This window comes from Pezoporus flaviventris, unplaced genomic scaffold (genome assembly GCF_033815535.1).
Source record: "Pezoporus flaviventris isolate CSIRO_AGI_PZ_B2104156 unplaced genomic scaffold, CSIRO_AGI_Pfla_v1 ptg000041l, whole genome shotgun sequence".
NCBI lineage: Eukaryota > Metazoa > Chordata > Aves > Psittaciformes > Psittacidae > Pezoporus > Pezoporus flaviventris.
In genome coordinates, this window is record NW_026892589.1 from 6942607 (window position 1) to 6959053 (window position 16447).

At 40.7% G+C, this 16447-nt stretch overlaps 2 protein-coding genes across 7 annotated transcripts in view; one reads left to right on the plus strand and one right to left on the minus strand.

Annotated features, from left to right (window-relative positions):
• Window positions 1–6114, minus strand: part of TXNRD2 (thioredoxin reductase 2) — a 32570-nt gene extending 26456 nt beyond the window's left edge. The window contains exons 1-8 of the mRNA XM_061465618.1: window positions 5986–6114; window positions 4824–4889; window positions 4065–4121; window positions 3291–3435; window positions 2897–2971; window positions 2074–2152; window positions 980–1042; window positions 392–462 (exon numbers count right to left, since the gene is read on the minus strand). Coding sequence (XP_061321602.1) covers window positions 392–462; window positions 980–1042; window positions 2074–2152; window positions 2897–2971; window positions 3291–3435; window positions 4065–4121; window positions 4824–4889; window positions 5986–6064 — 635 coding nt within the window. The 5' untranslated portion in view covers window positions 6065–6114. The remainder of the gene's footprint in view (window positions 1–391; window positions 463–979; window positions 1043–2073; window positions 2153–2896; window positions 2972–3290; window positions 3436–4064; window positions 4122–4823; window positions 4890–5985) is intronic.
• Window positions 1–16447, plus strand: part of COMT (catechol-O-methyltransferase) — a 363225-nt gene that overhangs the window by 333503 nt on the left and 13275 nt on the right. Inside the window, exon 1 of one of the 6 annotated variants that reach the window (XM_061465607.1) lies at window positions 4794–4946. The exons of 1 other annotated variant lie outside the window; for it this stretch is intronic. The gene's annotated coding sequence lies outside the window, so the exon portion shown is untranslated. Of the gene's footprint in view, window positions 1–4793; window positions 4947–6013; window positions 6149–12121; window positions 12259–12352; window positions 12377–13305; window positions 13750–16447 lie in introns of those variants that run through there. 4 more of the 6 variants (XM_061465609.1, XM_061465608.1, XM_061465606.1 and 1 more) reach the window with 4 other exon arrangements.

The following is a 16447-nucleotide window of genomic DNA, read 5'->3' on the forward strand; positions in this document are numbered from 1 at the left end:
GCTGGAGTTTCTTTCCTCATTGAAGAGCGATTTCATACAGACCCGTATCAAAGAACAGGCACAGTACACCCTTCGTCTAAGTTTATGCTGCCCTCTTGTGACTTCCAGGTATAATTGCTACAGCACACAAGTTCCCTTAAGTCAAACTGGTGAAAGCTCGTATTTAATTTGATTTTAGAAGGGAATTTCCGGGGTGGGGGCTGTGGCCAATTATTAGTTACTAATGAAGTTTGGTCGTGTGATATTGACGCATAGCAAGACAAATTCTCAGAAGGAAGACAAAAGGACAGAAAAACTGGGGTACAGAAGGCAATTTTGAACGTTTTTCACCTTGCCATGAAGAAAGGGTACAAATACCAGCATCTATAAAAGCCATGGTAAGATAACTTACGTTTTTCCAGGAGATTCTTTTAACCAGAACAGATCATCACTTGTGATTCCATACTCTCGTGCACCTGCGATCTGTGATCACACAGATAAGATTTTGAATCAACAATACGTGTCCTGGCAGCAAATAAAGATAACAGCAACTTGGACTGATTAGATGAAGTACAGCCAGTAGACCAAGGGGAATATATCTGGGGATGCACAGATATCCAGCCTTCATCTTTGGAAATTTTCAAAACCTGACTGCAAAAAGTCCTAAGCAACACAATCTGACCTCACAGATCACTCAATAGCTGACCCCCAACCTCCTTGAGCAGGAGGCTGAAGTAGATGACCTCTAGAGATCCCTTCCAACCTGAATTATCCTTCAGCTCTAAGCAAGATTAATATACTTAAACTGTTGCAAATTGTTTTCTATGGAAATGTTTTTCTGAAAAGCTTGTGCTTTATATAAAAGACAATTTTTCACACAAGTTCAAAAATCTCTCATGTCTTACTTTATATTTACAATCTTTATCCTCCAAATATTCATTATCATCTGCAACAAAACCAGTAAAGCCATTGGACTTGTTACATGGCAAGTGTAACTTACGTGTGTAGGATACTTTGGTCTTCCTCCAGTAGCAATGACAATATTTTCTGCAGTAATAATAGTCTATGAACAAACACACAAAATAAAAATCAAGCATTTGAAATAATTTCATCTGTCTTTATATTTTATGTATGTACAAGAGTGATAAATGAAAAGCTGGCACTACTGCATGCTATTTATATAATAATCAAGTAATACACTAAAAAAGGATGGAGATAAAATAAGCACATGCAGGGGCTTCCCTGCACATTCTGTATCAGTTTTTGTTTCAACATCAGCTTACAATTGTTCCTACACTGGGTAAGATTCTGGTGACTACTTGGAAGCAACAGCTGTGGTGGATAAATGGCAGCTTTTTAAAATCATTTTTGCTCGGGGCAAAACACACAGAGATCACAGCAAGTGAATTCTGCCTCTAGGGCCTGGAGTTAAGCTACTTCAAAAGTGGCATGTTTTTAGAAAATGCTAGGCATCTACCCCAAAAACCTTCTGCTCTCTCAAGCCAGTATTAACTAGTAACATTATACAATTTCCCCCCAAAGGTGTTAAAATGCATATTCAGTCTCTTGTTAGATATGCAGAAATGGCCACCATTCTGTTACGTGACCCAGTTGCTTGAAGCTGGGCATTCGATATAACTGCCTCCCACACAGTTTTGTATTAGAAAGCTTATAATTCAGCTGAAGGGAGAAAACATCTCAGACTGATCTAATGCTCAGAGCCATTAGATGATGATGCTCCTATTCACATCTCTGTAAGCATCTATCAAAGCAGTATGCCTCTGACCAAAAGAAAATAATCTCTTGTCTCAGTATTTCCACTTGCAGTGAAAAAGTAATGGCATCTGACAGGTTAGAGGCTAGGGACTCAGTAGGCAACAGTCAAGTTCATAAACATCTTCTCTTGGTGGAAAATGCACATTTTCCTCACCAAAATAATATTCAATACCTAAAACAACTTGGAGAAGTACAGTCTAGCTCTCCACTGGCCTGAAAACCAACACATGAAGACCTAATTATTTGAAGTGAATGTTCACAGCACAGCAGCTCACATTCACAGCACAGCAGCTACATGTTCACAGCACAGTAGCTCACCTCTTTACCTGCTTTTGTTAAACCACGGATTGTATGCAGATCAGAAAAACTTCCTTTCATGTTGAAATATTTCACCTTCCTGTTTAGAAGAAAACAGTAACGTAAATGCACACTTAACAATGAATATAAAGGAAATACAATCAGCTACTTTTTCTATATCTGAAGTGCTAAGAAAGACATCAAACAGATAAGAGAAGTAAAAGGAAGCAAACATCTTATTTCATCTTTGCAGCTCTGTCACTTAATTTGTCACTTAATTCTTGTACAGCAGTTAACTCCTCTACACAGCAGAGTACCTAACCATAACACGCCTTGGCATCAGGTTACTGACCTCTTCAAATGATACATTTTCCACAGTCCATAGTATTGCTATCTATAACATTACTAATATAATGCACATTTGAGGGCACACAGTAGGGACTCAGCAGGAATCACAAGACTAGTACCTGTCAAATTAATATATTATTAAATTAATAATGTCTCTTTTTGCTGAAAATCTTTCTGCACTGGAAGCAAGAACCCCAGCTGTTCTGGTACAGTGTTATCTGTGGGCTTGTATGACATATAAGTTTTCATGGACAAGCTTGAAATTACCTTGAAAAAGTCCTGACTACTTCATATTAATGCAAAACCTCTTCAGATTCAAGAGAGCATTCTGTGATCACTAAACTGTTAGAAAGCTTCATGGTCACTTCCAACTACTATTTCCCAGAAAAAAATACTAGCTCTAATAAGAAACTGCAAAGGCAATTCAGCAATTCTACAAAGAGAAGAGCAGCTTCCTGACTGTGAGAAGAAAGATGAACTGTAAAGTTTTATTTACTTGTCTTGTAGTTGCACTCTGTGTCCCCAGTTCAAGGATTTCACATAATTCTGAACAGCTTGTGCCATCACAGACCTATCACAAACCAAGAAATTGAACATGAAGTCATGGTGTTACAAATTCAGATGATGTTACTCAAAGATATAGGCAGTTGCTAGATACTAAAAATGCTCCACAGTGCTTTGCAACAAAAGTAAATTATCAAATCCAAATCAATGTATCTGCCCTGATAAACCAGCAAATACAGACCTGTGTTTTAAACAAGCAGTCTAAAAACCTTCATGCAAAATTAATTTCCCTAACTGTCCCTAAATAAACACCAACAACCAAATAAACAACAAAAGTTGTTAGGCATTTGCAGCACATAGGAGTGGATATGGGCAATAATCTTTACCAGGTATGATGAACAGGTTGGGCTATATTCCAGCCATAGTGTTGGGCATCTTTAAGGGCACTCCCTAAAAGGGCTGCTTGATGCATAAGCTTTTTAGGAATACAGCCAACATTCACACAAGTTCCACCAAGTCCCCATTTGGTTCCTTGGAAATAAAAAAAAAAAGAAAGAAAGGAAAAGTAAATGCATCAGGTTAGTGTAACTTAATGTAGTTGGGTTACTTAGAGAATTAGGTTGTTCATGCAATTAGTTTAAAAGTTCTGAAATAACACAGTTCACTGTCTCCTACAGATCAGTTTCTAATTCTGCTTACGTTCATTTGTTTTAATAAAACACACCTCTATGTATTTTTCTTCTAAAATTCAAAGCATCTGAAGATGTTTTTCAGAGCTCTGAAGATCCAGTTACTATATATTTGTTTATCTGCATTTGCAGATCTTATTTTACATACTGTACATTAACAGCCTCAACATGACAAAATTTATAATTTTTAGAAATCATAAATGACACTTTGACAGAATATTCTCACATATTTAAGTCCAAAGCCTACCTCAAGTGGTAATATCAAACACACCTTTATGTGCAGGGGATGCAGGCAGAGCTGGGACATCACTGGAAGGAATGAGCAGTACAACAAGCCATGCTTAAGGAGTTTTACTAAAAGCAAATCAAACAGGCTGGGTTTGGCCACTATGCTGCCTGGAGCAATGTGCTCACCTAGGCAACCATTTTATACACATTTCCAAATATTCTCCTAGTATTTCTCTTCCATACCTTGTGGAGAAGGTTCCACATAATCCAAAACAGCCACTTTCCTTCCAAATTGAGCAGCTTTAAACAAAAAACAAGATAAGGTATTTAGAGAAGGGAAAAACACACAAAGCTAGATATTTTTAGTAGCACAGGTATGAAGATAAAGAGTATAGGAGATGACAGCTGGTGGGTTTTACTATCTAACTCAAGATGCCAGATTAGGAATCCAGGCTGCCTATGTAGTCAACAGATTCTCCAGAAGGCACTTAATAACCTAGACTAGAGCCTCCAGCTTTCACCAACCCCCAAAATGCAATCTGACCCCAAATGAAGATGGTTAAGGCACCTGTGGGTTCTTGGGCACATTACACTGAGTAGCAAAGGGGCAAGGTTGTCTACAGCAGTTACACAGCTCCTGGAAACAGTCTGAAGGGACTGTTGTTTTAACACATAAATAAGAAACAGTATAGTTAAAACATATAGCACCTATGGAGGCACTCAGAGTATTTTACAATAACAGTGAAATAAAAGCTTGTCACACCTTCCCAGGACAAAAGAAATACTTTTTAAAGGTTAATAGGAAAGCCAAACAAGATCAACCCACCCAAAGGTGTGAATTCATTTGTAGATTAACTATGGAGCTGAGTTAATGATTAACGTGCAGGGACTGAAGTATAATATGTTTATTAAAAAGCTTAGCATTATCACTAACACTTCCCTTAGTCTCTGTAACCACTACTTAAGCTAAAACTAAACTCGTTGTTATTTACACATACAAACCTTCTTTTGCACAAGCAAGGCCTCCAGACCCTCCACCAATTACCAGAAGGTCATACTCATTCTTTCCTGTGAAATAGATGTGAAAAATGAAGGAAAATGAACAGGCAAGGAAGATGGTAAAAGGTATGAAAAACCACACTACTGTTCACAATTGATTATTGATGATTTAGGTTTTCTTTACTAGAGCACTGTATTTTTTTCAGTGTCCCAAAGCATTCTCAAAAAAAAATCACTAAGCTCTGCAGTCTGGATTTATGAATGAAATACAGAAATAAAGCAATCAAAACGAAGTGAGGAAATAGATTAGATTTTTACACAATGCCCTAAGAAGCTCCTTCTGCATGATTAGACGGTTGCAACTGACATCCAGTACAGGTCTTACCTCTATATTACATTAAGCTCTACACAAAGATGTTTCATCAGGGTTACTTTATCAGACTAACAAAGCCTCAGCTGCAGTGTAGGCCTCGCAGGGGTGTGGTGTGTGGCTCAGAGGGAAGCTGGCACGTCTGGCACCTCAGCCTTCCCCCAGAGCAGCTCACTCTCCCAGAGCTGTTCTGAAGCGGCAGGAGAAGCCGGCAGGTGAGCGATAACTCAGTTTTCAGCAAGGGTACCAGGACAACCCCTGCTTTCAGAGCTGTCAGGGGGGACAGCTGTGCCACCACAGGGCTGGGGGACTCTTCTTGGCAGTTCAAGTGGACACTGGACTGGGAAGGCTGACACTCCCCTGACGCTGAAGTTAAGCCTGAGGGAAAGGTTTGGCTGACTTTTGGGCTGCCCCACTACATCTCCAGAAAGCCTCACAGAGGGGCGCAGAGGGCCTTGCCCGCTTCACAGCCACCTGCGGCCCGAGACTCCCTCAGCAATGCAGGGACCGAGGGACGGGCTCCGAGAGACGCACCGGGGCTAAGGAGGCGCCGAAAGCCATTACGGCTGGAAGCCTTTCGCCACCCTCCTCTCCTCGACCGCTGAGGGAGGAGAGTGCCGCCTCCAGTGGCGGCTCAAGCAGAGCGTCTGCGGGCCGCTTCCCGGCGTGCGGGGGGTGGGAAGAGCTCGGGGGAACCCCTCTAGTGGGCTTTCAGCGTCAGGAGGAGAGGGCTCCCCGCGAGAAGAGGCGGAGGCGCGGCCTCTGCCCGCCCTGAGCCCAGCGGGCACCCCGTACCTGAGAGGGCTCGCACTGTACGGCAGAGCCGTCCTGACACTCCCAGGAGACGCTCCCGCCTCCGCCACAGCGTCGCCATGCTGTACGGCAAAGGGCCCCTGCGCCGAGACAGGACCCCTGCGAGGTGCCCGAGCAGCGCCTGAGTGGAGGGCGGCGTCGGCGGGTCGGTGAGGGCGGCGGAGGGCAGGAGGGTGTGAGGGGAGAGCAAGGGTCGCGGCGCGGGCCGCCCCCCCCCGCGGCGCTGAGGTGAGGCGGCCGCTTCCCGGCTGGTGGGAGCGCTCGACCTGGGCTTGGGATGCGGCTTCTGGAGCCGCTGCAGAGCTGCGGGAGGCCTGTTCAGAGGCAGGCAGAGTGTCTGGCGTTGGACAAGCTCATTTGCGTTTAAATCAGACGTTTGGAAGGGAAAAAAACCCCACATTTTGCTTGACTGGGTTCCCTCCGAGATGCTGCTGCAAAAGGGGTTCAGGGAGGGCGTTACGGGAAAGACGAGGAAAACGGCAACTGCACAGAACCTTTACCAATATTCAGAGCTTTGTTTGTTTCCCCTCTGGAACTACATACCCCACTGGAACACCACTCCTTCCTCAGATGCAGCCTGAAAGTTAAAAGCCTTTCATAAGGTGGTTTGAATAAAGCCTCTCCCTTCCATGAGGTATTATAGACAACAAATGATGTAGTTTTTATTCCTGTGGCTAAGATCTGTTCAGGGTTGAGAGCAGACAGCAGGGACTTGGGTCTGAGGGAACTTCCTCAAGCGAAATGGCGGAGTGGGCCGTGTTACACAGGTCAGTGAACCAGGCCAGCACAACCAGCTCTAACACAGGGTTTAACCAGTGGTACAGATACCTGCAGTGGATGACCTGTCAGAGCACTGCTGATGCTTCACAGCCTTCAGCAGCATCTCCTTTCCTTGTGAACATGCCAGATGTTGATTAACCGAGGGCAGTGCTGAGTTACTAATGCTTGTATGTATTGGGGCAGCCTAAGGTGAAAGACCTCAAAGTAAGCATTGGTCAGAGCAATGCCACAGGGATCAAGGTCTTTCTCATTCAGATTTACTGGCTGTTGGCCTTTACTGAAGCACGGTAGTGACCCAGCTTGCTGCTGTACGTAGACTCGTATGTGCTAAATAGCCAAATTGGAGTCTGGGACAAGGAATCTGCCACTTAGTGAGAGGGTGCGGTTGGCAGAAAAACGTTTCAGGCAGTCCTGGTTCAGCTGGTTTCTAGCAAGGGCCTGGCTCACAAGGGGGCAGCATCCAACCATTGTGTTTCAGAAACCATCACCTGGTCCTTAGCTAAGGAGAAACGGCAGGAAATTCATGTACTCCAGGTCTTGTAGAACTAACATCACCTCCATTGTAGGTCTGGTTGTTTTTTCTTCATTAATGTCTGAAAATACACGAAACAGAAATTACTGTCACTTTAGTAAATGAATTGATGACTTGTCCAGTGTCACTGCTGGTAAACAAAAAAAAGGCAAACTCCCTCTCTGTTGCCTCCTGCAGCACTAATCAATAAATAACTAAAAATGCTCTTACCCACTGCAGCAGCAGTGGACAGACATGACAAGAGCATACTGAGAGGCCTTTGAATTAAAGAAACCTCCAGCTTACTCAGTAATCTTTTATGCTTTTCAGGTACTTAACTGCAAAGTTGTCTTACTATTCATTTTAGCCACTACTCTGAATTGAATCAGGCAGTGTTGAACATGTGCTCTTCACACAGCATTTAGTTCAGACATGTAGGATCAAGGGTAGAATTAAATCTCCCCAAACAAAAAACAAGTTTATGTAAAGAAATGTCCCTGCAGCATTACTGTGTTTTGCTAATAAGAAAAGGCCTTAAATGTAGATAGAAAAAGTTACCTTTAAACAGCACCTACAGTGACAGTTTAGGAAAGAATTGATAAATTTGGAGTAATGCTTCTGAACTCTTTTAAGGATAGGAACTTGGCCAAGTATCCATTGTAACAACCACATTGTACGCTAACATTACTGATCATCTTTTCTCCAGTGCTTGGAGTCTGTGAACCAGAGCCTATGCAGCAGTGTCAAGATTGTAGCTTCTTTTAGATGTCTGTGTGTTCCCAAACACATCAGCACACACCCTCTCTTTTCTAACTTGAATGTGACGCAGTTGCTTTCTCTTGGCATCCTTAAGTCATCTGGGAATTGGACCTATCAATAGGCGCTTCTGTGCCACTGCCAGACCATGTGAAGCTGGGGTGTCACCAGCCCTCTGGCTGTATCTCACAGCTAAGGATGAAGCACTGTGCAGTTCCACAGGCTAAGGCGTTCCCATCACAACTGCCATCTTCAGAGGAAAGTACAAAATCTGTGTAACATCACCCTGCTTGTTCTTGCACATTCTCACAAGCTTCTTCACTGAGACTGACAGAGGCAGATATCAGCAACAAGGAATAGGTTTTGCTCATGGTGACAGTATCAAAAAAAGGAGTAGCTGCTGACATCTGCTGCAGTCAGCACTGAGCAATATGTCTGTGCTGCACTTGAAAAACCTTTCTCAGGGATCAGAGGCAGATTCTGGTTGTCAGGTGTGGTTTCTAATTTGTCTTTGGCTCAGCTCCTATAGCTTTCTAGTCTCTTAATTCTTTTGTGGTTAGCATTAAGCTGATCAGAGTAATTAGTGAAATAACTTTTTTACATAAATATATATCTTCTTTTAAGAAAGCAAGCATTACGTACTTTAGTGGAAAATGCATTTTAGTATTAGGAATCATTTACATAAAGCATTGCGTTTCTGCAGTGAAAGCATATTTTTTCAAAGTTTGGGATTAAAAAACCTTCTTACAGGTTAGCTATCAGACCTAACATCATATTTCCACAGAATTTTGTCAGTTGTAGCTACTCATATTTAAAGTCATAAATTAACTTAATACATTAGATGTGGTTTGGTTTATTTCCAAGGGGAGATGTTTATTCAATGTACTTTAAACAGTGTGGTATTAAAAGTGCAAAGGAAACACCACTGTGTATGCATATAAATCCATTCAACAAAAATAGGGGGTTTGTGAGGCATGAATTGGTTCTGTTAACAGGCAGACTGTTTCTTTTTTAATTTAGTCTAAGGAATTCTCTACTTTTTTCCTTCATATGAAATACCTTTTGTTACATTTATCAATGGCTTACTCAAATTCTTCCTCATGAAGACAACCAGGACCAAATGCCTTTTCCACCTAACATTTTAGAAATTTTTACTTTTCAAATACATCTTCTTGTCTTTCCTGTTTTTCTGGCATGGTGTTATGTTCTTAGATTAGCAGCCTGGCAGAGTGGGGGAAAGAAGAGAGCTGTCAGGTAGATACTATCCTAGGAAGTCATCACATCGCTGCTTTTTTTAGTGGGTGGGGTGGGAAATGATTTATATCAGAAGATACATTTTGTGGCATGACTTAATGACCAGTTTACATGACTGTCAGTGATCTGTACTGGATCACTGATTGAACTAAGATATCTGTACATGAAGTAGGACTTTTTGGGTTCTTACCAGCTCTCCTGTGATTGATTTTACCCCCTTTTTTTCTTTTGCTCATGTTGTTCCTCCACTAGCGTGTAGCATGGTGTCTTTATAGGAGGAAAGAGAATGGAGAGAAAAAGCATGTGGAAGAAAGGCAGGTCAAATGGTGAATACAAAAGTGAAAACAGTGACATAGTTGCTGGCAACTGCGAGAACCATGTCCCAGAGCTACAAAAAGGACAGAACAAATGGTAGCAGGGGAGGGGTGGACACCAGTCCTTAGACCTTTTTCAAAGTAAGGTAAAAACTTGTAACGATTCAAATTGCGAAATATGTGGATAGCATTCGAATGTGGGGGTTATGCTGGCAAGTGAGGATCCTTATTTAAAGACACAGAACCTGGGTAAACAGGAGCATGTTTATCACTTTTATTTAAGGCTTCTTAACTGACTTGTATAGCAAGAATTTTCCAATGTTACATTTTATTGGGTATCGCTTTTCATTAGCACAAAGAAATCTTTGGCTGTTTACTTACAATCCAACTCTACTGTATTTTTCTGCATTTTTGATAGCTGCTTTGAAGAGCTTTGACAAATCATCCTTTAGGAGAGTTCAGTCAATCTGATAAAGGAAGATGGTGACTAATGTTGGTTTATGAGATCAAGGTGGTAATCAGATTTCCATATGAAGTCTACAGATTTTACAACATTTTGTTAGGATGGGACAAATATCATATGCCAGTACCTAATAAATTTTAATGTAAGGTCTGTAAATGCATCTAAACCAACTACATTGAGTAACCTAAGAAAAGTTACACACATGACAGAATTACATGAGATAATAATTTAAATTCCATTTTAAAATGTAGTTCTAAGAGAAAACCAACCATTTTAATATAAGCTAAGTGCCCAGAAAGACATCCTATTACAAATAATACATCCTTCAGCTAAAAGTGTTTCCTGTGCTGGAAACATTTCTGCACAGGTTCATAAACCAACAGCAATAGTTTAACATTTCAGCTTTGTTGCTATTCCCCCTTTGGTTTGCTTTTTTTTTATTGTCAGAAATTTGTCTGAGACTAGGACTCGTTGTTATTCAGAATTTAATCTATGCTATTTTATTCCTTCCTTCCTTAACACAGGATCTTCTGTTCATAGCTTTTCCTAAACAACTAATTGATTGCAAGTAAGGGGAAAAAACTGCAGAAACAGATGAAGCTTCAAGTAACACAAGTTCAAATTTTAACTTTGTTCAAATGCTTCAACATGTGTTACCAAAAAAGTAAGGGGAGAAAAGACAGAAATATGGTAGGTTTAACTGAGCTTCAGAGTTTTCATAAGGAGTTATGAAGCCTTTGAAAGCAGGAAGGGGTGTTCTTTTTCAGCCTACATGATAACTTTTATGATACACAATAAATACAAGCCAGTCTAATTACTTGTATTATTTGTTAAAATTTAGAGTACAGTTTTGCTAGCCATCTTCCTTCTCTTTTAGCTATTTCCTATTTTAGATATCTTCAGGCAGTTTCCTGATTCATACAAGAGTGATGCTTCCTTTCTCAAAATTCCTCTTTTACATGTTCTCAGGAAGAGAAACCAATTTGACTGTGGAAAACAGCAAATTCACATAAAAGAAAATCCCTCCTGCTATTCTGAAAATGCAAGCTCAAAAGAATTTTCTTCCACTCATTGTTTCACATGATCTATGGGGTTTGTGATAATGTGCTAGCTCTCCTGTATCCCTTTGTTTAGCCTTTTAAAAAACAGTCTTTGGTCAGAACTGTTAGAAGAAGGGAATGCCATTTGTTGTTATGCCAGGCATGGATTTACTGGGAAGGCTCTAGCTCCGTGCTATGCACAGCAAGTGGGGATAGCATGGCCACATTGCATCACGTGATGGCAGCTGTGTAGCCTGCATTTGAGACTGGGAGGTCTGTACATTAGCAGTGTCTACTCAAGTTTGTGCAAACAGATCTGAGCTGAACTCTGTCAACTGTCAGAGCTATTCAGTGTGAACTAGTCAGTTATTCTGACCTGCTGTCATTCGTGTGATGTTGCTCCCAAGCTAAGACATGCTGGGTCTACATCTTCCTATAAATGTGCCCTGTGAATGCAGGATCCTGATGTTCTGCAGTATCAAATCCATCTTTTAAGATCTTGTCCCCAAATAAAAATTGTGTTTGTACAATGTAAAAATTTATAAAAACCTGAGATATTTATAGCTGTCCACAGTTCTCTGACCTGGATGTATTACTGTCGGGGTAAATTTTTACGATCTAGACAAGGATAAGTCATGTGAACATGGTATAAATTTATACATCTGGAGCTTGTAGTATTGTTAATAGAAACTTACAAACAATCCATACATATATAGGCACTGCCTTGGGCAAAAAGGTGTTTTAAATAAAGGCATAAGCCAATATTTAACATCCTACCAAAGAAACTTCCCTTGGAGGAAAAAAAAAATCCCATAATAATGTATTACAAATGTTCAACTCTCTATTAACTTGGAAGCAACTTATGGACATTATCTCACAGTTTGGGTGGTTTAACTAACTGAACCTCTGCCTTTATCTAATTTGCAGTTATTGCCATTCATGTATTTTTACTTAGCTAGTTAAATATCTAGACAACAGAAAGGGTTACTCTGCAGGCACAGCCTTTATCATCCAAGTAAACAGTTGTGGGCACGCAGAAGCAAGTTTTCTCCTCCCATGCTTTTAGCCTGAACAATATGATTCAGCTCAAGGTTCAAAATCTTTTAAAAGCATTGTCAGAGGACACTGCTCAATCTGGTAAGTCTTGGTACAAATTTCTGCTCCTGGGTATAAGCTGGGCTGATACCACCCACCAGTTCACAGCTAGCTACAGTTAACTGCTAGGATGGCTCCAAAGAAGAGCTTACAGAATCAGGTCAGTGCATAGAATAAGTTTGGCTGGTTTAAGCTCTTTTCTCCACAGAGCAGCAGTAAAAGAAATTCTTAGTTAATGTTAACTGTGGGTGGCATCAGGTATCATGCTTTAACCTGTCATGCTTTCAGAACCAGCTTTTGACCAGGTAGGAAACTACTGTCAGTGAAGCTGGAGTGCAGTATTGCTTAGTTCATCCTTTGTTCTTCTTGATGTCTAGGTTACAGCAAAATTATTTGTTGAACTAAATCTCTGTTATACATGGGAGGGATACTTCAAAGTTATTCTGTATTAAGTACTGTGCTATAATGCAGGGTCTTAGTTATGTTTTGTTAACTTACTAAAAACACTTTGATCTTCACCTACCTCATTTTCCCACAATTCTTTATGCAATTCATCCACTTAAAGGGCTCTCAGGTAGTTCTTCATTCTTTCAAGGACTTCCCCCATCATGTGACGAAGCCTGTTTTCATATCTTCAGTTCCTGTTTTTGCCACATGTAATACAAACTCTTAAAATCTTTTAAAAGTTTCTAGGCTAGAGCTTTTCAAACACTTGCTAACTAGGTTTGAGTTTTGTAGTGAGATTACAGCAGAGAACTTCCACCACGTTGTGTTTGGCTTTTGTTTTTTTTTCTTAATATTTTCTTTTATGGTGCAGTTTAATTGCAGCTTGGTTATATTGTTTCTGCCTCAAAGGAAACAGTATAGACAGTCAAACTGACGACAAGGCTTATTAGAATAATCCTTTTATCTTAGAGCTGTTTGTAGCAGAATATTTTTCCACCTAGAAGCTCCACAAATTCAAATGTACTATTTATAATGTATTGATTGCACTTCCCTCTGTAGTTGCTGTTAAACAATTTGGTATACATACTTCTCCTCCCTCCAGCAGCACTCTATATTTAACCCACATGCCTAGGTCTTGTTTCTACAAATTCTGCACTGGCTGAGGCATGCCACATCTGAGCTGAAAAAAGAACTGAATCCCTTGGGCTAAATTCATTCCTGGAGTTGCTTGATTGAACACAATGCATTTACACTGAGCGCAGATTTGGCTCATACCTGACTTTGTCAGCATTCACTGTGCTGTAACTAAGTAACAAGAACACTGTCATTAGGGGACAGATGAACAGCTTTCTCTAGGGTTATTAGAGCACTGAGCACCTTTAAGGAGCGCAGAAACCAGTGAAAGGAGGAGTTGGAGAAAAGGACACCGCTCCTTTTAGAGTCTTGTAACAGGACTGATAAGCTATTCCTGTGATGTGATCGAACGGGACTGAATACTGCAGGCTCTTGGACTCTTATTCTATAAAATCCACAGCAGAGCAGCACAGGAAAAGATCGGAGGGAACAGCTTCTGCTGTACCAAGAAAGGTACCTATTTATATTTTCTTACTTCTCAGGCTTGACACAATTTGCTGTCGTAGATACTGTCACTGTTTTAAACAGTGGCGAGTATGAAAGGAGCGGTGTTTTCCACATTTTGACTGGTACTCATTGTCAGGAAGCCAGTCTGTGGGCAGCAACAGCTTTCACAGAGAAAGAGTAGGACTTATTTGTGTGTAATGCATTTATACTGTATTGTAAACCTTGACAGTTGAAAGAAATGAGATAACCCCAGCTAAATTGAAAATGTAATTTATGGCTGTAAGTATGCTGGAATTTGGTGCTCATTTGTATTCAAGAAAAAGCTGGATGCGAGTCAAGCTTCAGTTCAGTCATATTTGACTGAATAGCTGCTTTTATAAATGTGTTGCTGCAGCTGTATTTTATGGGAGTTTTCATTCTCAAGAGGGAGTTCTGCTACAGCAAAATGTCTGTGAAGAACAGACAAAAAGCTTGTACTTTTGCTTGCTAGCAGAGTTGCTGCTCATGAAGTAGTTTTCTGATGCCCTTTATGGACATTCTTTACATTCTGTCCTTTATAAAAACCCTCATATTTACCAATACTGTCGAGCACATGTCATACCGATGATCTCCATAAACAACCTTTACTTCATAGCTGCACTAACCCTAGCTTTTTTTCTGCTTACTCAGCTGTGGGCTCATCTCACAAAGCCACCCCATTCAGGATATCATGCATTTGCACAACATCACGGTATTTAAATGCAAAATAAAATTTTGCCAACATACAGCTTTAGTTTGCATCAGTGGAAGAAGAGTTTCACCATATTAACCCTGCAAACAATTTACTTGTCACTCAAGTTTAGCAATATTATTTAGCAGCTGATATCAGGTTTATCTCTGCCAGTCTCACACTGTTGTCTGTCAGCAAACCTTCAGGATCACTGGAATTATAATTGACTTGGAATTTTCTGAAAAAACATATTTTTGGCAGCAGCCGTTGAAACCAGATCTTAATGCACGAGGCATTCCATACCAGTTTAGCTTGATCTCTATTAGAAAAGATTTCTCAGAAAGCAGTTTCTAAGTAAAGTAAGAGACATTCTATTGCCACTCCAGCTAGTTTTCTGGGAAGGGCATTCTGTCAGGATTTGAGGCCAAGGTTTCATGCCCTGAGCTTGTCTCAGTTATGCTGCCTCTTCCCACACAGTGTTCTGGTTACCTGCTGTGCTGTGGTGATCCCACCTTGCCTGGCCTGTTAGAGCTCTTCATTTCCATAGAGATAAGCCATTATCTCAGCAGCAATTTCCTTCCTACTCTTTCAGGTCCTTCCATGAGTGTTTCACCAGGTTTCAGTTGTGCACTCCCCCTGGCCTGAAGAGCAGCTTGTGGAGGGCGGAAAGCTGTGTTGAAGACAGATTTACGCTAGATTAGCTGGTAGCCTTGGAAGCAGGGCAGGAGCACGCAGTGGGGATTTGGGACATTGAGGATTCAGCACTTGATCTTTGTGGTATAAAGAGAGAATGCAAAATAAGTCTATTGCAGGTGATGATGCTGAGGATAACTAGCCATTTTGGTCTTTCCTCTGCCAGCCCTTTCTTCCAAATCTTCAAATCTCTAGTTGGGGCAAAATCATTCAGTAGGAGGTAGTTTTATGTACGTAAAGTCTCAGCCAAGAAAACTTTTTACAGACCAGCTTGTAGTGTGCTGGCAGGGCAGAGCACTTTCTGCTTTTAGCAGTCCACTGCTTCCCAGATGGGGTTTGTACAGTTCAGCTGAGCTGCAACCCTGGCCTCAAACACTAGTACAAATAATACAAATACATCTAATGTTCTGGAGTGGGAATACCAACTACCAGGAGCAAATGCTTCCAAAGGGTACCTGAAAAGATCTTATTCCTGAAAAGCTGTCTTTGCTCAAAGCCTGGTAAAGTGCATTTCTTATCCTTGAAGAATTCTCTCACCCCAAACTGTGACTTTAAATCATGCAGTGTGATTAGGCCAGACCGGATCAGAAACTTACAGATCCACACGGACCTGCTTGTTGGATGGAGATGAGGCCTCTCTTCGTGGCAAGTTTATTCTAAACCCTGTACTTCTTTATGAGGCACATAGCCATTATATAAACCTTTTCCTTTGGGTGATAGCACTTAGACAATGGCTGTTGTGAAGGGAGCTTTAAGTTGGTAGCAATTATCTGAATTGAAATTAAGAGAATGGATATAAACACCCTTATGAAGCTTAGTTGATGAGCTCCCAAATAGGCAGTAGGCACTTTTCTGTTCTTTTCCTTTCATTCAGAAAGAAGAAATCTGTATTTGTTTCCTTTCAACAGGAGGAAAAAGGACAAGACAAAAGGCCTAAGGGGAAAAAAGTAATGATCAGAAGTTTGCATTTATAGAAGTCAGAATTTTTGTAGTCATGGTACTGAAGCTAAATTATAGTAATCTGAGAAAAACCTAGGAAATGGAAATTCAGATTTCATACAAGAACTACTTAGTGAAAAATTATATAAAGTCTGTTCAGCTTGTTTTTATGATGTCAGTGGAAAATCTGAATGTCAAATTCCCAGACTAAGTTTCCATTGAAATACAAGCTATTCACGTTTGGCAATATGATGATTATTCTTCACAGTATTGCACTCATTTTAAAATACATAAACAACAATGAAAGAATAGGAGGTAAAAAGATATTTTTTTGACCTTTAAAAGTACTAAATTATGAAGCTG